Source organism: Ammospiza nelsoni, chromosome 1 (genome assembly GCF_027579445.1).
Source record: "Ammospiza nelsoni isolate bAmmNel1 chromosome 1, bAmmNel1.pri, whole genome shotgun sequence".
Taxonomy (NCBI): domain Eukaryota; kingdom Metazoa; phylum Chordata; class Aves; order Passeriformes; family Passerellidae; genus Ammospiza; species Ammospiza nelsoni.
In genome coordinates, this window is record NC_080633.1 from 89,766,479 (window position 1) to 89,788,357 (window position 21,879).

At 37.4% G+C, this 21,879-nt stretch overlaps 1 protein-coding gene across 1 annotated transcript in view; it reads right to left on the reverse strand.

Moving 5' to 3' along the window:
* Window positions 1-21,879, reverse strand: part of LPCAT1 (lysophosphatidylcholine acyltransferase 1) — a 65,720-nt gene that overhangs the window by 35,839 nt on the left and 8,002 nt on the right. Inside the window, exons 4-8 of the mRNA XM_059487322.1 lie at window positions 12,480-12,592; window positions 11,066-11,126; window positions 8,621-8,679; window positions 3,858-3,892; window positions 1,319-1,373 (exon numbers count right to left, since the gene is read on the reverse strand). Coding sequence (XP_059343305.1) covers window positions 1,319-1,373; window positions 3,858-3,892; window positions 8,621-8,679; window positions 11,066-11,126; window positions 12,480-12,592 — 323 coding nt within the window. The remainder of the gene's footprint in view (window positions 1-1,318; window positions 1,374-3,857; window positions 3,893-8,620; window positions 8,680-11,065; window positions 11,127-12,479; window positions 12,593-21,879) is intronic.

A 21,879-nucleotide genomic window follows, 5' to 3' on the forward strand; every position in this document is an offset into this window, starting at 1 on the left:
TATCTTCTGCCAACTACTGCTTCAGTATGGAGTATTTCAGAAGGTCGGTAGTTAGTTTGCTTTTTCCCCCCCCCCAAGAACTACCAAAGATCATAGCTTGTTATGTAAGAGCTACAGAAACCCAACATCTGCTAGCAGCTGCTGCCTCAAAAATCAAGAAAACTCCGCAGTGTTCACTCCTGTGTGAAAGAACCCATTTCACTTGCCTAGGGCAGAAAACCATGCTCCTGAGAAAGGGTAAAAATCCTGCCAACAAGCTGGTTTGTCTCAGCTCTGAGTGAGGAAGTCACTCCCTGGCCCTTCTGCAAAACACAGGCCACTGTTCTGGAAATCAGATTTGTTTTTGTCCAACTGAATTGATAACACAAACCACAAATTTCTACAATACATACAACTATTGAGTGGCTGGTGTTTTGCATATTCATTAATTTTAAGAATAATTGATTGCAAAAATAAGCAAACAGAGCAATGATCAGAGAACAGTGATCAGCATGCAATATATGTTACTGTTGTAACACAGTGTATGCAAACATGTAATAGTTCTTCCTACTGATTTACCCTGCCATCAGTTCCATCTGTCAGACCTAAATAGCTGCTTCATTATTCAAAAAGCAAAAGAATTGCAGAACATCTGTCAAACATCCTATATGACACACTTCAAATACTGTAATTGTCCACAAAAATGTAATTACTCTGTGTAAAATGCATTAGGGACAACAAGTTGAAAGGAAAGGCTATAATTGTTTCCATGTTTTCACTACAATAGTGTTCAGCTTCAAAATTACAGTATTTTCCTCAAAATAAAGTTAAGAATATAGATAGATTTTCTGTGTTTTCCTATTTCACATTCTGAACTGTGCAGCCTAATAAAAAAATTAGCCAGACATTCAATAACTTATATGGCCTGTAAGAAACTACCTCCAATTTTTCTCTACAAGTCATTTCTTAGTTCATACATCAGCATTCACACACTTGAATGTCTAACATACAAAGCTGGTACACTACTTGAAAGAGCAATCAGGCCATTAGAAGACAAGAAATTTGTTCACAAAAAACTTTTTAAAGTGAGCTAGAAATTTATCTACTCAATTCAAATCACTAAAAAAAAAAGTCTTATGCCAACAGGAAAATTGTATTTTGCTATTCCATTTTTAGACTGTATTTTCAGATACAGAAGCCATTTGTATAAAATACAAGTAGTATCTTAACCTGTTTTCACAAACACACAAGTTATGAATACAAACTTTTACTGCAGAATTATGTACAATATTATGTATTCTACAACTGGTCAGAATACATTGGAGGTTTTTTTACTGACCTCGATTTCCACAGAATTGTGAAATTGGCATAAAGTAAGCCACAGAATTTCAAACCTAAAAGGGGAAAAAGATAGGGAAGGATGGAGAAAAAAAAAATATATAGTGAAACTTTAATACATTATGCTCCAAAGTCTTCACATAGCATCCTACTTGTAGTATAATCATATTCAGATAAAAATTAACAGAAAAGGCCTTTGAAAGTACTTCTATATATTACATTCTGTAAGGTGGAACAAAAGTTTACACTGAATTGGCATCTTAAAAAATACTCAAAAACAGGAAGACAAACAGTGAAAGGTAATATATGCATAACATGTTAAAAGAGGAGTAAGTCTGTTTTAGAAAATGCAGTATTCAGCACAGAGCTGGCAAGATTAATTATGCAACCACTGAGATTTTATCATTACCTCAGTTTGGAATCAAAGTTCATTATACTTCCAAAGTCTGTTAATGAAATGCAGTATGTGTGTTTTAATAGCCTAAGATACAAGATAACTGGAATCAACTTGACCTTAGAAAGCATTAAGGTTCAAATCCAGGAAAGGATTTAGTAAACCTAAATTAAGGAGCAGTGTCAAGTAGCCACATTTTCATACAGTATCTAGGTAGTTAGAGTAGTCAATCATTGTGAGGGGATGGCAGGCCAAAATCCTCTTACACAGATAAAGTGCAGCCCCGGGAGCAAAACCCTACTCATTTTGTAATACACCCATGTAGGGCTGCAAAACATTTCCCCCCTGCTTTCTTCTTATTGAGCTTCCAACACATCAAGGCAAAGAAAAGAGTCAGGAACAACAATGGAGTAATTTGAAGTTTATGTTCCTGAGAGAAACACGAAAGTCTGGTTTCTAGGTCCTTGTTCAAGAGCATTAAAAACCCCCAATAAGTTACAAGTAAACTTTTCTCTCTGCCATCTCTGTAATCCTCAAAGATTGAACACTGAATTTAAATGAAAATTTAAAACAGACAGAATCTGTATCTAGCTCAACTATGGTCATTCTTTGCTATCAAAGTAGACTCAGTTGATCTGTTCTGAACACTGCCAAGGCAGTAAAAACATTACTTTCAATGACTAAATTTGCATGTGACAAGTTTTCAATCCATCTGACAGGCTACAGCACTTTTAAACAAACAGAATACTCCTAGATACAGAAACATTTCCAGATTTCTGTTTTAGTGTAGGCCAAAACATAAAGATATGTTTGCTGAGAAAAGGAAGCCTGTTATCAGTTTTAACAGCATTTTCTGCTAAGACATCACAAATACATTTTAGGTCCCCAGGAGAATTAATTCTAATTAAGCCAAGCTGTAATTTAAACTGACCCAGTCAATTTGCATAACATCACATGCTGCTGCAGATTCTGATTCAGCTTTAATTTAATTTAACTTCATTAGAAGAGATCAACACTTCGGAATAAGGGTTTTCTAGACACTACAGTGAGCTGAGGCAAGACACGTACAGGTTTCTTCTGTCTTCCTCTGTGTTCTTGAGTCCTCAGTTAGGATACGAAGGTGGAAGTAAGCTGCTCACCTTTCTCCTCTATGGCTGAGTTACTTTTTCACATGAATTGCAGTGCAAATGCAAGGGAAGAGGCAGGAGCTCACGAGAACAGAAATCCCTTTATGCAGCAAATGCTGCAGTGTCTGTTTACATTATACACAACCATGGACTCATCTACATCCAAAGTGACAAGCCATTTGTAAGCTGAACCTTTGCAAGTGAGCGATGACTTCCTCAAGTCCCAAAATCACGTCCTTAATTAGACCTGGTTCCTAAGTGCAAAACTTAATTGACAAAATTCTAGATTACTTGAATCTTGGCTAATTCCCATGGTTTCCTCATTATTACTGAAATATAGGATGTCACATAGGACATTCAAAACAATACAAAGCATTAACCACAGAAGGCAACACTCCTTTAATTAGGGTTTAAAATTTGCTGTTTTCCTCTTGATCTAAACATTTTGGAATTTTTATTCACATCCCAATGAGAAAATAAAGTTTAACCTTTTTTTTAAACAAGCAAGAACTGCCTTTTTAAATATCTTATATCGCATGAATTTGCTAAAAAACCTCTAGAACAACATTTTGTTTAAAAAAAAGGTTGAAATTATATTCAGACAAGATAATGGAAACAGTATCTCCAAATTTTTTGAGTGAGTCAACTATATTTGTGAGAGTAGAACAATTTTAACCAACAGCCATAGATTTTATACAGTAAGATACCAAATCAACTTGCAAGCGTAAAGCAGAAGCAAGTTGTTTTACTTCAGGCAATTGGTTAAAAAAAATTTCAAATAAAAACCTAAAATTCTTTCTGCAAACCAAGAGAATCATAGCAGCTGAAGTACAATATTTACACCTGGATTCTGCTTAATGACTATTAGTATAATTAGAGAATAATAGATAAAAGACAAATTAATCTCAAAAAATAATCAAATAACCAGCAACTGGTTGACTATATATGCATATAAGTCATATAAATAAACACGAAGTGACGAAAGCAATGATAAAAGCAATAAAACATCAACCACTTACGCTCCTGGCCCCTGCCATGTCCATGTGATTGTGTCCTATGAAAAGAAGTGTGACATTTGCAATTAATTATTGTGCATTCAACTTTTTACACTGCACACAGCATAGCTGACAATATATTACTAAGAAACTTTCATGGAAACTTCTATGCTCTCTTTGCAAAAGTTCTTAACCCTGTTAGGGATCAGCCCATCTTTTATACAGCTATATGGCCAAAATGAACACTGTGTGAAGCACTAAGAGAGGACAAATCACAGTAAAAGAAGTGAACAAGATGCAAATAGCAAAAAAGGGAACATAGACCTGTAAAGCAATATATAACAGGTAGGAACATGACGGTAAAAATCATCCCATTTTTAACTAATATCAAGATCGGCACAGGAAAAAGACTGCAGTACTTAAGAGATGTGATTTAAATGTACAAAAAAGGACCTAAAACCTAAAAATTAGTTCTGTTCTAACTTGGAAAAAGAGTTCAAGTCATTATTGTAAAGACAAGAAGACACATTAAATTCAGGTTTCTGAAAAACCTGATCAGAAAAATATTTTTTCAACCTACTGAACATGTTCCAGTTCAGTTTTATGCTACCATCCAAACCCATTCTAGAGATTTCAGGTGATCACATGTGCCATGACCATGAAAAAAAACAAGTTAACTCAAGTTTTAACTACCATTTAGAGCCACCTAAAGTAAAAATAAAAGGAAACAAACTTATCCATAAAAGGTGAAAAACGTGATTAATGATAGAACAACAGCTTAGAGAATAGGGTCAGCACATCATAAAGATCCACTAAAAATTTAAAACTTGACATTAAACAATTATTTTCAATCAAACAAAATACAATAAAGGATGAATCTATCTGTAGCAATCAATTAATCTGCATTAAAAAAACCACACCTCCATGTAGTAATATTTTAGAACTATAATGTGGGTAGTTTTACTGTTACACAGTTTCTGGCTATTTTGATGTCTCTGATAATGCTGCAAGTAAATGTATTATGGGTTTTGTCTTTTTCCCACAAGGAACTTTCATTACAAACCATGAGAAACCAGTGTAGATAGCTGATAACTTATCTAGAGACTAATTTGCCTTATAGAGCACCAGGCACTACACATCTCCAATCCAGCTCTCTAAATTGCAAAGGCACAGAGTGAGATAAAGAAAAATGTGATCTCCATGAAAGTGTCTGGGTCATTGAACAGGGCACAGGTATTTTCAGAATGCAGCCTCGTGCTGGCTAGCTGGCAAGTCAAACTCAAGTAAGCCATCAACAGTCCTGCAAGAAATTCCCAATGAAAATGTCATAGTTGACAGGCATGCTTTTTTTCGTTGAAGCATCAGGATGCATCAGGGATAATGGCCAGGGCAATGGCTAGGGGAAAAAGGGATTCTGATCTGCAAGAGGCAGATCCATGTTATAAGAGACTTCTACCAGCATAACCAATATCTTTATGATAAAAACATACAAAGGGAAGTAGGATTTTCCTTACATAACTAACTTACCTTTTATATTTACCACAGCTACCAGCTTGCGCTTCTGGACAACATTCCCTTTGACAGCATTCTTTGAAAATACTGTATCCAAGTAATGAATACTTGAAATTGTGTGGAAGTACATAAAATGATACAATAGCTTGGTTGGAAGGGACCTTTTAAGGCTATCTATTCCAACTCCCCTGCAATGAGCAGGGACATCTTCAACTACATCCTGTTGGCCAGAGCTCCATCCAACCTGACCTTGAATGTTCTCCCCTCTGTTACTTCCCCTCAGCATGGGAGGAAACAGGCAGAAGAGCCATCTTCCATAGAATTTGTATTTGACACATGAAGATATTGAGAATCATATGCCAACCTTAAACAGGAGACTGGCTGTGTTTTTACAGGTTCAGTTTACCCTGATATACCAAAACTGTAAAAGAGCTGCTGCTAAACTGCTTATCAAATAGCACAGTTATTCATGGAAGGCATATGGAAATAAAATGCATTTTAAAGGGCTCTGTGATATCTAAACAGGTATATAGTTTATATATTTTCATCATTTCATAAGTAACAGCACTCTGACAGAAAAGTCAAATGAAGAAACAAGGGAAAGAAGTAAAAAATTGTAAAAAAGATTGCAGTAGAGAACCTATGGGTGAAGACATTAGAGCATTTATTCTAACTAGAATACAGGTAATACCTCTCAGGCATCTAATCCCTAAAATATTACCAATCTAGACAACCAGCAGCAAAATTTGGAATGTCAGGCCTAAACAACATTTTAAGCCTTAAAAGTTCTTTCTGCTCATGCATCAAGAAGAGAAATGCATTAAAATATTACTACTAAAAATCACTGATACAGGACCAGAGATGTCATCTAATACAAACAGTCACAAGCCCCAAGATGACTGCTATTCAGGGAGCAACTCTATAAAAAATATAAAAACAGAGCTCTTCACAGCAACCAGAACTAGATTTATTTGCTAGCAAAAACCCCCTGAATTTACTTCTTCACTTTTGCCAAGTTTCAGCCCACTGCAGAACAGCCCACTGCTTTCCCTAGCTCTTCAACAGACTACAATGAAATAAACATTCCAGAGTGCAACCCTACATTCACCCCAGGCTCTGATCTCCAAAAACCTCTCAAAACAGCCAGGTGCACTCAAATCCAAGACTGTTCTCATCCATACTGTGGAACTCAAAGCTCTGAGCACAGATCAGAGCAGGCACTTCAAGCAAAACACAGTGGGGTGACTGCACACAAGGTATATCTGGAGTTCACTGGCTAAGCAAAGATCTTAAGAAGTTCCTTTTTAAATCTAAAATTATAATATGCATCAGTCAACCAAGGCAACAAGTAGAAAGCCAGAGAGATTTAAAGTTTGCTAAAAATGTCATCTTTGCGTATGAAAACCAATTCTCATTCCCTACTCTGTTCTTACATGTGTTGTGGTTTAATCCCAGCTGGCAACTAAGTACCACACAGCTGCTGCTCACTCACTCCTCCTCCCCCAGGGTGGGCAGGAGAATTGGGAAAAAAAGTAAGTCTTGCCTTGTAGGTTGAGATAAGAATAGCTCAATAACTGAAACAAAACAATCTAATTCCATATTCCTAACCAAAATAAACCTCACCTTTGTGTACCGCATCATATTCCTTCTGCCTCTCCTCCTTCTAACTCTGATGCAACTCTTCTGCAACCCCCAAGCTAACGTAAAAATAAAGCAGTAATACCAATTATCACTCCTGTCATTAATGCTTAGACCTCTGGAAGGTCTCTAGGAACTAGATCATAGGAAGCTAAATGACTCGGGCACTGAAAACAAAGTGTTTTACAGCAAGCAAAAGTAGTAGGAAAAACTTAAGTCCCATATACAAAGTCATGCCAGCTCACAATGGATATCTATATAAATAGTTAGAATTTCTTTTGACATTTTTGCAGTAACATAAAAATAAAAATTTTCATTTACATTTATATTGTTTTACTTCAACGTTAGAAGCTCACAAATTTCTGTTAGTAAAGTGTTAGGAACATTCACTATCAGATTACAAACATTGAATATTATGTACTACAGGCAATAATGACATTTCAGTATGCACCTGGATTTTGAAGATATTTACAAATTAACATTTGATAGCTTTATATTGCTGTGGGCTTAACATTAACAAAAAGTTACAAGGCATATTAATATGACATAAGCCATGAGCATGTTTGCCATTTTAAATGGCAGTGCCATCAAAACTTCAAACTATTTTTAGAAAAGAATCTTTCTTCCTGAAAATACAACAATTACGTAATGAAAAATCCCAGGCAGCCTGCTACAATGCACTTGATACTATGTAAGCATATCAGGCTGCTACTCTTGTCACAGCATCTGCCACGATAATTTTTGGGTTTGTTACTGCAAACTATTTGATTGCCATTCCATCTTGACTCAGCCAAGAGCAAATAGTGGTCTGTGTATATTAACTTTGCTTGGATTCTTTTTTTTAAATCAAGCATATGTTTTATGTTTCATCAGTAAATGACAGAAAGAACAGTGGATGGAAATATTTGTAACCTACTCAGGTACCAAGAAGAAACAAAATCTTTCCTTAGAACAAGGGGTTTTTAATGGACTAGTCAGAGATCTTCTGATGTGACATGCATCACTAAAAGAGACCAGGTCCTTATTTTACTTCTGACACTCTTCATACTCTCCCTAAGTAACTTCCACTTCAGAGGGGACAAACTTCATTTATTGTAAATAAACTTTCAATAATCTGCATTTTACCTGAACATAATTTAAATTGGAAGACTAGTCCAAACTGGCTAATTGCTTAGCCAAGGGCATGGTGAATGTAAAATGGACAAGATGAGATTTTATAAAGGTGCAGAGGTCCTCAACACATCATCCTACACCATTCATGCAGTCACAGTAATTCATGACTAACACCCCCAAAGGCAGGAGATGAAAAAACATCTTCCAGCAATAAATGACATTAGGAAAACTCTCCAGCAAACACTGCAGGAACAGGGAGCACTTAGGAACACAGACCCTGGACAGAAATTGCCATTTGTCTCATCATTTGGCAAGTACTTCTTGTAACAACCTGAACAACTTTCAAAGCAGAAACATTTAAACTGTCTCAGTTAAAACTCCCTAATATGGCTTGAGGCTTAATGAATAAATGCTTAACGAACAATAACTTAGCAATGATTTTTTAATTTTTAAACCTTAAAGGTTGCATAATGCACTTCAATGAAAATGCCCTGAATTGCAAGGACACTGCAAGCTGAACTCACCAGTTTGTTTGGATAACGTAAAACCACTGGCTGCACAGGAACCCCAGGAATAAACGCTCCTAGAAGGCACATACAATACATAATTAATTTACAGTGCATTTGGTAGAGATGAAATTTACTGCAGCAAGAAAAAACTATACAACTAACAGACTGATAGGAAGTAGTTGATGGTGAAAAAACAGGATCTGAAAGTAGCCTCAAAAGTAATCAAAAAAGCAAACCCTGGAGAATGATAATGTATATCCTCTAATTAAAAATGTTTGCTTACATTATCTAAATTATCCTCTACCACTTACACATATTGTTATTTAAACAAGTCAAAGCTTAGTACCAAATTCAGCTCAACAAATGAATATAAAAAATATGAGCATGCACAAGATGGTTAAATTCATTTATTCCCTGTGGTCAACAATATTTTTGGTAAAGACCTTGGGCTTTCTTATATAAAAGAAGCTTTCTATTTTTATCTGAACAACAATAATTTATAAGCAATTTGTCATCTCTGAAATAACAGAATTATTGTCACTTCTATTCTGTAGCTATGGGAAAACTAATAGTTACAAATTGAACTAGAGCTATATTGAACTAGAGCTATTATTCAGAAGCATTGCTTCACTCCATGGGAAAATTACAGTTCTGATAAATAAGCAGCACAAGTTCTACGTCATTTGCTAAGCATTTTCTTGGTTTCTAATAAAAAGATAGGGTAATAAGTATCTTGCCCAAGACTTCTCTTAACATCTCTTTCTCTCATGAAGAAATTAAGAGTTTCACTCAAATTATGTTATTCTTGACAATTTACGACAGTCTCCCTAATATTCCAATTAAAATGAAGAACTGAATAATTGAAGTACACTGTATTTTCAGCATAACGTTTGCTTTACAAAATAACTGTTGAAACTTTAAAGGAATAATTGTTTATGGAGTATAAACATCTTTAAATTAAGGTGGTCTGTATAGAATCCTTAAGAGATTTGGAGGCCAGCAGTACCTTCTGCTCGTTCTCAAAGAACAGTCTAAGCCACTTTTGAAATAATCCAAAGCTGACAAAAGCTGAGTGGTAGATGACAACACTACCATTTAAACACAAACACAAAACCAAGAAAATGTACAGTAAGAGTAAGGAGCATAGGCCATGTTACCAGAATGCAGAAAGGCATCCTGATAGAAATAACTTGAATACAGACCTAAAGTAACATGATGTAACATGATATAAGTGAGGAATTTTGAAGCAAAGGATTTCTGGAAGAGTGCATGGATACAGATGCAAGTTTCAGTAGTAAAAGTGAGACAGTCAAGAGGCAGACAGCAGCATGTACCAGACCAGAGCAGAGGAAGATAGAGTGAGAATGTAAGGATGACATACATGGTGTCTGGAATTTCTATGGCACAGAGGGAGGGCAGGAAATCAGGGCTTCACAAGGAGGATTCAGGCCAGCTTTCAAAGCATGGTCAGGATTCAGGTGGAGACAGAAGGAGAGCAAAGAGCTACAGAAGTAGGTGTTTCCCTAATCACCATTCTGTCATCTAAAAAGGTAAGAGCTGAGAGAAAAGTCTGAGATACCTTCAGCCAAATGAATCAGTGCAAGGAACCACAGTGCTGACTCACTGCATGATATTCTAAGTGATATTTAAATTGCAAGCCAAACAAAACACAAAACACACAGTAAGACTAAAAACTAGGCAGAAAACTAAGAGGTCCAAAAACACATTCACAGCTGCCTTGCTCACTGAAGCTTCTTCACTGACCATCTCCCTACCTAGGTGACAAAGGCAAGTTTACATTAAAGATTAGTGGTTTACTGCAGTACTGGCATTTGTCCCTCCACAAAATGCAATTTACAGCTGCATCAATGTTCAGTGTTACACCCTCTACTAATCTGATAAACTAAAAGGGTGATCCTACTGAAAAGAGCTTAGAACATTGATGTTATGTAAAAAATGGCAGCCTGTGTAACAGTGTTACATGGGAAACATTTTCACGCACTTTTCACCAGAATGCAACTCCACAGAAGAGTTAGAGAGGGATCAGCCAGATACAACACAGCAACAAATGCTAGGCAGCCTGAAATAGGTACACTACAAAGCTTAAGGTAGCAGGAGTATCTAAATGCTGCATGACAGACCCAAAATAGGAAATGGAGGGGGCAAGGGAAAAAAACAAAAGCAAAAAGACACAAACACAGATCCAGGAAGAAACATTATTCCTCCAGTTCATATGCATCTCAGAAGCCAAGAAAAAACCTGAATGATTGAAACTGTTTTGATCAACAGTAGAATTACAATCTTCCTGTAGCATCAAAATTTATATTCCAATTTCACCCCACTGCAAGGTTTTTAACTCAACTTCTGCAACAGCAAGCAAATTAAAATGCAACTGGTATTTCAGAAAATGAAGATACAAGGACATTCTGTAGAGAACAGAGAAATGAGCATAATACCTACCAGGTTTGAATGTAATTAGACAGGATCGGTTTGTGCAAGTGCCCTCTGGGAAAATCATTATCTTGAAGTAAAAAAAAAGTTGACTTTTAAGAACTATTTCAATGTGAATTTATTTACAAATACATATTTTCAAAGCTGTTATTAACTGATTACAGCAAAAATGTTCTCAGGGAAAAACAGTTCAGTTAGAGTAAAAAAAATGTTGCTGAAGATGTCAAGTAAAGTTCTACCTAATAGGAAAAACATTTTTCTTCATCTGTGATTTTGCCTCTTTTTTGCCCTCCAATAATAATTCTATTTATTGGAACACTGACAATGACCAGAAACACTTGTTAAGTATGAGTATTTTCACTGAAGATTTTGGTGCTAGAAAAAGTATCATAGTCTGTAGTGTAACAGAACAAAACTCTGGCCTACAGGCTAAGAAAAGAGTTATTTTCTCTTTGCTATTACTTGGCATGTGCACAGATGCCCAAATGACAGAGACTGAAAATACCTGAACAGAATTCTAAAAAAAAAGAGCACAAACACTCATGTTGAACCAATTCATCAGAAGAAAGTAGAAAAACAAACAAAGCCCTCCCCAAACCCCCCTCCCCCATCCATACTAGGACTAACATTACTAGTTTTATTGCCCACTCTGTCCTAGCTTGCTTTGAAATCTAATGATCAAAGTCACAATGCAAAAGCTATAAATCACCTGCCACATTGTTTGTAGCTGTTTATAACATTTTTGCAGTCCAGTAAGCAGAGGTATACCCACTGTTAGCAGCAACAGTCCCATAAAAAATATAGCGTCCTAATCTCAAAAAAACCCAAAAAACACCGGAATGCTTCAAATTTGCAAAATAATCACATGCTTCTGGGAATCTGAGATCTTCTACATCATCCTTTCCTTCCCATTGCTCTCTTTCAAGGCACATTATAAATAGCCACATTTAAGGTGCAGAAAAAAGCCCCGAGCCACTTGTTCTGTCCAGGTTTTCATCATGTGTTTTAACAGAGGTGGTTATTGGAACATCCAAATTTTTTTGGGCTGCCTTGCCCAGCATCTTCAATAATGGCAATGCCAAAATCTTGCAAGGGGCAAGAACACACAGTACTTTCCCAGGTATTCGGCTGAGCACTTCATTTTTTTCCTCTTAGAGGACTTCCTCATCTGCTGTGGTCTGTCCATTTAGTACCAGCTAAGAGCTGTCTAGCCATGTACTCACCCAGTTTCCCTCAAAACACAAGGCAGTAAGAGATACATGAGAATCTTACATTTTATCTTTTAGAAAGAGGGGGCAGGGGAAATTTCACACACACACACCACCCCAAACCACCTAAAGCCACCCACAAGGAAGAAAGCAAAATGCATATCCAAAGCCTAGAAATGCCAAATAGCATCTCAGAGAGCAGCAGAATACAGTACCTGTGGCCATTTACCATCAGACTGGGCACGCCTCTTTATCTCTTCAACAGTTTTCCTGCGAGAATCCTGGTCTGACCGAGATACAAATACTGGCCGGATATATTTGATCAGAGCTGAAGAGGAGGGAAAACAAAAACAAGGACCAGCCTTTATTTTCCCTTTGTTGGAAAAAGATCCCCCACTCCCTTCATACATCCCCATTCCCACCCCACCACCAATTAGTCCTCTAGACTAAAATTTTTGTTAGAAGAACATAACTATATTACTCTGCGAAACTGAATACTCAGCTGAATTATTGCAGCTTCATTGAAGTATTTTCATAAGTTTCTCTGAGGAAAACAGAATTTTTTCAAAATTTTGGCATGTTGCAGTTTTTAATAGATCTATACATACAACACAGATCATGTAAAACATGATGGTACATATTATGCAGCTTTCTGCAACAATGCAGCTGTGGCTTTCAATAGGCCATTTCCTCTCTCCACAAAAAATCAGAAAGTCTATATCCACTCCCAAACCAGCAAAGCAGCAGGAATCTCTCTGCTACCTAAGTGCTTGTAAAAGACATCCTGACAGTCAAACTGTCTCTCTCTTTAGAGCTTTTGTCTTCTATGTAAGCTCAGCTCCACTAAAGGTACAGCACCCAGGATATTATATACACTGATGTTATTTTTTGTGAAGAATCAGTGTCAACAGAAAAGGCATGCTCATTTTCTCAGTTGTCACTTGTTTGCCTGTTCCTCATAGCAGATTAATTAGATCTCAGACATGCTCTTTCTAGCTCAGTGGGAAACCTCTTGTATGTAGCCAGACACAAAATAAACACAAGCAAAAAATCAGAAATCAGTCCACAAGATACACTCCATGGACGTTTGTCACAAAGACACCAAAGAATACTTTCAAAATAATAAAAAGCCCATACAGCCCTTTTGCAGTGTCCAAATGCACTATAAGAGTAGCATCTTCAAATATAGTGCTTCAGAACTTTATTTAAGCAGGTTGTCTTCCAAAACCTCTTAATTTTTTTATCATGTAATCTTACTTGAAGGTTCAAGAGTCACTAAAACATCAGCTATTCTACTTGCCTTAAACACAGTTTTCATTTTTCCAGCCACTGTGAGAAGAGTTCACTGACACTGTATAATCTGCTTTTGTCAGGGATAGACTTGCTACATTAACGGATCAGCCAGTGCTTAAAGTGTGAAGAAAAAAAACAGTGTAAGGAATTACAGCCCTGTATTCAGCAAAAGCTGCTGGTTATGGTGTTATCCCACTGGAAATTTAGCCACTAACTCACCGAAATTCTTCAGTTCTGAAGGTTCTGAGAAACTAATCTGTAAAACCTTACAGCAAGTTCCCAAACATTCAGCCAGCCTCTGAAATATTACTTTTATCCCCTAAGTTGTCACAGCTCAGGAGACAGTGTATCAGGAAAGTTACCTTACTCTTGTATTTTTCCTACATGCCTGTTGTTAGACAATATCTATAGAACAATGCTTGGCAAAGATCATCTTTGGCCAGCTGGGGTTACTGTCAAGGTGAGGTAAAAACAAAGAAGCCCCAAAATAAACCACAAAAAGACTAACACACAAAGAATAGGGGGAAAAACCCCCACAAACACAGAACAAGCAACAAGGGAAACCATACTTGGTATCATAATTGTTTTCTTCTTAGTGATCCTACTCCTAAGTTTGCCCCACTTTTGCAATTTACTGCTCCATAGCAAAAACATAAAGTAAAGGAAAGCAAAAGATCAAACATCTCCAGCCTTGACTTGGAAGTTTCTTTTACATTAGGCCCAAATGACAGAAATTAGGTTACTTCAGGCCAAAGAATGAATAAGATAATTCCAGAACTCCCAGGCTCTTTTCTGAGGACATGCTGCAAGCAGGGTCTTATTTATGATGCATGAAATTAAGCAAGCAGACAGATTTTTCTTCGGGCAATGTGACAGAAAACATCAGACTACACTGATGTCATCAGTATCTGAGAACTGTACAGGCAAGATGGGCAAACTTGGGAGCTTTACTGCTACAACCTCCCCAAAAACAAGCTACTGTAATGTTACTAAGCTCCAGAGGAACACGAGGTGAGCTATCTTACAAATAACCAGCACCACAAACAGCAACACACCCCCGTGCAAAGGAAAATTACTCTGGTATGCTGAAAGGCAGAGGCAACTGAGAGCTTCCTATGGATTTGTCCTGCCTGTTGAACTAGCCTATGAAGGTAGTTACATTAAGCCTTACTTTCTTATACACTGGACTAAAAATGCTGACAGAATTCTTGTTTTAATATTAAACAGAAACTGAAGATCCTGCGAGACACCAGCTACCAGGCCCTTAGTGGTTAAGTCCAACACTTTAAGTGAACTTGAAACTCTCAGTCATCAGTAAAAAGCTGAAAATACACACCAAGGGTAGGCTAAGTTTTACTTTTCTTAACCAGTTCTCAAAACAGAGCACAAGGCTACACAGACCTTTATTTTCACCATATATTTTCATCACAAATCTGAAAATTCAAAGGCTGTACCAAGTTGACCTGTGCAAGAAAGTCCGGAGCAGGGCCAAAGGTCTGTAAAGAGAAGCTGAAAAACATACCAAATAGGCAGCCAAGATGAGACTGTGGTCAGAAGTCAAGTTGAAATACAGGGAGACAGTACCTAAGGTAGTGTGTGATGCAAGGAATAGGCAGGACTAGGGCAAAGTCAGGCCAGAAGTGAAAGCAGAAAATGCTTCAGACAGCTGGCACGCTGAGCAACTAAAGGAAACAAGTAGAACTCTGCAACATGTTCAATAGACAGAACATAATCATATCCTTCTCTGCTCAGCTATTTAACTGTCCAAGACTGGCTGTAACCAGATAGTGAAGACCACACCTCTCAAGTGTTCAGAGATTCTGAAAAATGTGCTTGCCCAGCTCCTCTTGCTCCATTAAAACCACCCTCGAATTATCAAATCTAGTCGGCAATGACAGAGAATCCATCAATTCACAAAACTGATCTTGTGAGTGCCATTATTCCAGCTTTTTCTCTAGCATGTCAGTCCCATTTCATCTAGTTCCTCTCATTCCCAATTTCAGATCATACAAGGAGTCCTGAGGACATTGACATGCTGTATTCTACCTTCTTAGCCAGGAATTTAATATGCAATTTAAATAGTGCTGCCAGTAAATCATTAAAACCTCTGCCTCTCAGGGCAGCCAGAATGCCACAGACATTCTAACCAACTGAAAGTTGCTTGAAACAGTCTTTTTAAAGAGAGCCTGCAAAACCTCAGTATTGCTTTAATTAATAGCAGGGTGGCAGCTCCAACTGATTTCAGGACTCCCATGCAATCAATTTCAGCACCAGCTCAATGCATAAGCAAAACCTATCATTCTTCCTGATAAGCTGAACACATACAGTCGGTGTCTTTAAACTTCTTGGGACAACACCAGGGAAAAAATTATTTCCCATGTCTCTTTACAGGCAGGTATGCATGAGGAAACCTTGTTTCAATTCAAGACACAAAGTGCTGTATAACACACAACAGCAGAAAGTACTGTAGCAAACCATTTATACCGGCAACATCGCCACTGGTTCCACAAGGCACCAGAGAACACACAAAGCTATGGAACAGACACGGGGCACTACATACAGTTCTTCTAAATGTATCCATACACACATTTTTGAGTGGGCAGTTACATTCTCACCACTGTAGAATCAGCAATAAACAAAGTGACAGCTGCAAAAGCAGAGAATGCTGAAGTTGAGGCTTTTACTTCGTCTCTCTCCCAAACAACACAAAACCCCACCACTACATTCCCCTGACACTCCAAGAGAATCCTTCAGAGGCAGCACAACTGGCTCTGCTTGCTTTTAACATTGGAGGTAAGCTGTACAAGTGGCCTGCAGTGGGATATCCACTTACAGTATTTACGCCACAGCTTTTCTCTAGTATGGAAAAAATACAGTTATTTTTCTAACAGCAGTCACCATGCTGTGCATTCTGTATTTAGGGGTAAAAAACCCATGGAGGATAAAGGTTGAAAAGCTCTACATGCCCACAAAGTTCCAAACTCACAACTTTTCTAATGAAGTAACATCTTATATGAAAACTGCTCTTTTCTGTAGAGAAAAGAAGAAAAGAAATCTGTAAGAAGCTCAAAAGTATTCTGAAAGTTATTGGGGAAGAAAATCATTAAGGTTTTCTTACAATTACTTCCTGTGCATACAGACAGAGACCTCAAAAATGGAAAAACTCAAGAAACATAACACACACCAAATACAAAAAAGTGTATCAATGCACAAAGCTTAATTCAACCAAAATTAGGATCTTTTGCACTAGGAATTACATTGTTCTTACAAAAGAAGGGTTATTATAGTCATGATACTCTGTAAGAGATTTGTAAAGCTGGTGGTAGTATGTTATTTTATATACAGACTTACATCTAATATATATTCTTATTTGACTCAAGTCTGAATCAACAACTGAAGATAAATGTATGTGAAGAAAACGTGTCCAAGTCTGACTAAATGCTTAGCAGATGGACCACCTGACTGCAGGCATGCCAAGTATTCACGGCACTAATGAATGGGAGGCAGCATTTAATGGGAAAGTTCTTCTCCCTGCTTCCAAAGAGAAAGGCAGGAAACAATGCAGCCTATAGGACAAGGAAAGGTCAGCAGTGGGAAGTAAATAATTGGTGTCCTCTTTAGCTTTAACAGAAGAAGTTGTGGTATATGGGTTGGTCTTTCAAAACGTGACCCACTTCCTTTAAGGACTCCTTGAGGGACAAAGACTTCTTTTTTATCTCAGAGACACCTACAACGCCTCTATGAGGACATGATTTAATGTTTTAGCTTTCTGCTGCCAATCTAAAAAGTATTTAAGGCAGGCAGCAGTATTGGTTTGAGGGTTTCCTATATACTGCAGTTTGTACCTTCAAAAAATGATATTAATGGTGGTGGTTTAAAAGCATTCCAGTAGCAGTTTAAATGAGAAGGAATTTTTACAGAATTTTCCAGGACTCCAAGGCAAATGATAAACACATACCTATAACACACAGGTGACAATGCAAGTATTTTAAATCTCTCTGAGACAGCTTCTGTGAGACTGAAATCTTGCAGGACCATCTGGGTGCCCCCAGTCTGAAGAAAACATTGAATTTTGAAACAGAGGGTTTTAAAGGAGAAGATGAAATGGATAAGTTTGGCAACAACTTCAAGATGCTGTTCAGAAATGGGGAGCTCAAGTGTGTACTCAAGGCAGGCTACAACGCCAACACAGCATAGGATGCTGGCATTCATCCTGGTGACCTCAGCGTTCAAGCCCCTGATTTACAGTGTATAAAAGAGAAGAAATCTGTAATGCCTTCACCTTAGAACAGATTTTTCCATAAAGAGTTTAAGGACTGTTTTAGTTAATCTCCTAAGTGTTTAAATGTGGGATTCTCACAGAAGAACTATGGGGTTACCACAGTTCTCTTCCTTGTGTTGTACGGAAGGGGTGGGGAGACACTTCGGATGCAGGACTAAAGGATTAGGTTGCACAACAAGGCTGGTGGGTAATTTGGCACCTTTTAAGTTTTGAGATGAAAACATAGCCAGCTACCCAAGCATAAATGCTTTCCCCTGAATTACTTTCATTCTCATCTTTTAGTCATGATGCTTGAGAAAGGCCTATAATGCACTTTCAAAAAATGAGCTTGAACAAAATTTCATGAGTTTACTAGGTGCAGAAAAAACCATCTACAACAGAACTGATAGTTTTATAGCACTGTATGATTCTCCCTTTCTCTGTAGCTCTGCTGTGTTCTGCCAAACACAAATTACCTCCTTCCCCTTTATAAACTTAAGGTAACATATCATCCTGTACATTTCACAGGTACCAATTCCCTCTCTTTCAGAGAGTGGTGTTAGAGATATTGAGAAGTTGCCTAAAGTTTAAATTAACTTTTCACTTATTTTTAGTTTCTAAAAGTTCAGGCCACTGAAAATGCTCAAATCATAAAAGTGGTCACAAGTCTCCATCAATTCATATTTACTGATAAATTCCTTGTCCTTCTTACTGAAGCATCTCTGCAGCAGGACCAATCACTGCAGCAATGAAAAACTACTTTCATCCAGATTGCTTTAACTGCCAAAAATAAGACAGTGAACTATCCAAAATTTATGCACAAACCTTGTACTGAATTGAAGTGGGATTCAGCAGACAAAACAGGGATGTTTAAGGATCTGTACTGATAAATTGATCTGACTTCTTCAGACCATGTAAGGTATAACAGAATCCTACATGCCATTTTCCCACCGTAAGACTGAAGTGTTCCAGCAAAGTTTACATCTCCAATCTACCAAAACTCTGGCAAGTCATTGTATAGAAACATTCATCTTCCTTCAGCATCATGACATATTCCATCTGTTTGGCATTCTCTACTTCCAGATACTGGGTGTTTTTTTTTTATGATCATTGAAATACTGTTTATATTTGGGCAAGCAGTTCCTCCCCAGAGTTTGTTAACCTTGTGTGTGTGCCAAATGGATAATTTTCTTCACTACTGACCACTGACTGAAGAGTTCACAACTCTTCTCCTAGAACCAAAGGGCATTTTTAAATCTGGTTTTCTTTGTTTTCCTTAAAAGGATGAAGATATCTGTAAGAGTCACAAGACACAAGTCTGCTTCTGAAATTGGACTTTACAAACCAGGAGAGCTGCCTTCAAGTTAGACAGCAATAAAACCCTCATACACAAATACAGTTGTGGAGTACTTCCAATCCCATAAAGAACAGGCTTTTAGTCATCTGGACTTTCAAGTGGATCAGAAGCTTAATATTCCATGACTAACTAAGAGTACAATAATATAGGCAGCTGTTCCAGAAACCTATTAAAATGCGTGCAGAACCAATCTTAGTAACCATTTAGCAATCAGATCATTTTGCGCCTGCTAAAGCACCTGATCCCTCTGGTATACAGTGTACAATGTCTTAATAAACACTGTCATTACATCAAAAAGCCATTTATTTATATCATACTTGAATATACAGGATGAGGATGTACTCTTCACCCAAAGTCCTCATCCTTGGAAATTAATCCTTTAAATTCCCTCTGCCACTTTAATTTTTTAAATATTTAAGTCTGCTCAGATACTTAAATGAATTTACTTTATTCAAAGCTTCCCAGAAGATTCAGAACAGCCATTCACAAGACTCAAGAGATAACAAGTTTAGGAACATCCAAAACCTTACTGAAGATGGTATACCAAGCTTGCAGGACTTACAAAACTAAAGAACACGTAATATGATTCTGACCTCTCTGGGATAATTCTGGATCAATGCCTAGAGTGTTGACAATTCACCAGGCAATCCAACAAAAACATGAGCATATTATCACATAAGAACAAGAGAAATATCAGTGGTCCAATAACATGAAATGTATTTTTTTATGTGTGTGCATGTAGAGAAGTGTTAATAACATTCGGATTACAATACTAATCAACTGAGAGGATAGTCAGCACTATCTGCTTCACAGAAAACTTCTCAAAGCAGTAAAAGAGATTTAAAAAAAATCAGTTTCACTGGAATTAGTTTTCAAGCCAAACTAATCAATATAGTATTACTACCTCTCCATTAAGGTCCATTTACCTAAAGAACACAAACTACTGTAATTAATGTTACTCATATAAAAGTCCACCCCTAAAAACAAAAATGGTTTTTGAACTCTCAATCCCAGTTATGACTTTTGGTATGCCTCACTTCTGTGGCATTTTTGTGAACACTTCACAAGTGACTACATAACTTCTGTGGTTGCACAGCATAAAGCAAATGCAGCTATACAAGACAAAACATTCACTTGTATGACTGCACTGTACATTCCAGTAATATTCCATCAAATCACTACATGTTCTCTTTTTCTGTAACTGGTTGTACTCACACATGAACTAAATGAAGTGAATAACTTTTAAAATGTATTGTAGGCAGTGTAGACTTTCAATGGAATGCTGTAAAAGTCACCTCAAAATTAAATTAGATATTTAGAAAACAATTTGATCTTCTTAATACACATTATTTGTGCTACCTTCAGGGGAACTACAATCTCCATATCCCTACAGATTCTCCTGGTTCCCACTGACTCTAATATGTGGGATACTTCAGTAGTCATCATAGCACTGTCAAATGCCATTCTGCCTTTTCATCCCATTGCAGTAGCACAACATGGACTGGAGTTACCCCATTTAATTTGGGTCCTCCAGACAGACCACCTTCAAATCAAAGGGAGCTCCACACAGACCACTTTTATTTTGCTGAGCCAGCAATTATTAAACAGTCAACTGAGTCACCTAAGAAGATAAATCAGCCCCTGCTTCTATGTCTGGACTGCTCCTAAAGCCCAAGCTGGCCTGGATACACCTGTGCTGTACAAGACTGCCAACATACTGTCTCACAACAGTATCTTCTTTCAGTACTGAACAAGGGAGTTCAGTTTCTTTTTGTTTTCACACAGTGTTGTTTGCATACACTTGTTTTCAGAAACACATGCCTGCCTGCACCCTTTTCCTTTTTTTTCCAAAGCATCTATTCATTTTTACATAGATTTTTAACTGCCACAATTTTCTAAATGCCATTAGTAATATATTCAATGAAATTAAGATGCAACTACGGATCTGGCCTGAATTTTACCTCATACAGGCAGACCCTTTTATGACAAAATTCCATAAATCAAACTTCCATAGCCAACCACTCACCCTTTGTGGCCATGTCTCAGCTTCTGGTTTTGAATGTGACAATGTAAAAACACACTGTCAAATTAAATTTTAGAAGGATGTCAGCACCAATAGCCTGATTCCTCTTAGTTGCAAAGGAGCTCAAAGCTTTTGTTTAGACTTTTACATTTAAGAGTCCTACCCATGGTTGAAGTAAAATCTTTTGTCACTTTCATATTACCAATAAAAATCTACATAATGAGACACAGGGATATTCTTTGAACTTTGCTGGTCACTAGACACAAGATGCTGGGTTTCTCCAAAATGCTCCCACACAGACTTTGGTTAGAAGTCCACAAGCCCACAAGATTACACAATTTTTGCCTGTCACAACTGCACCAAAAATCACAGGTGTCCCTCAAATATTTGTGAGAACATATATGAATAATTCCAAAGATAGTATTCAAGCACTACTGACTCAGGCATCTGCTTTTGTAATGACTAAACCCAAGTGCACACCAATCTGCTCTTGTGCTCATCTCTCACACTCTGCCTGAAACAAACTTAGTGATGTGTAAAGGATTAGCAGCACTCCCTCAAGGCAGGGTAGTGTTCAGAGCAGACCACATTCCTAAAACACATTTCTGGGAGGGCACCCCAGCTGGCACCAAGTCTTGGTAGACTTTCTCTCTAGCATAAGTCTTTGCTTCCATAGCCCCA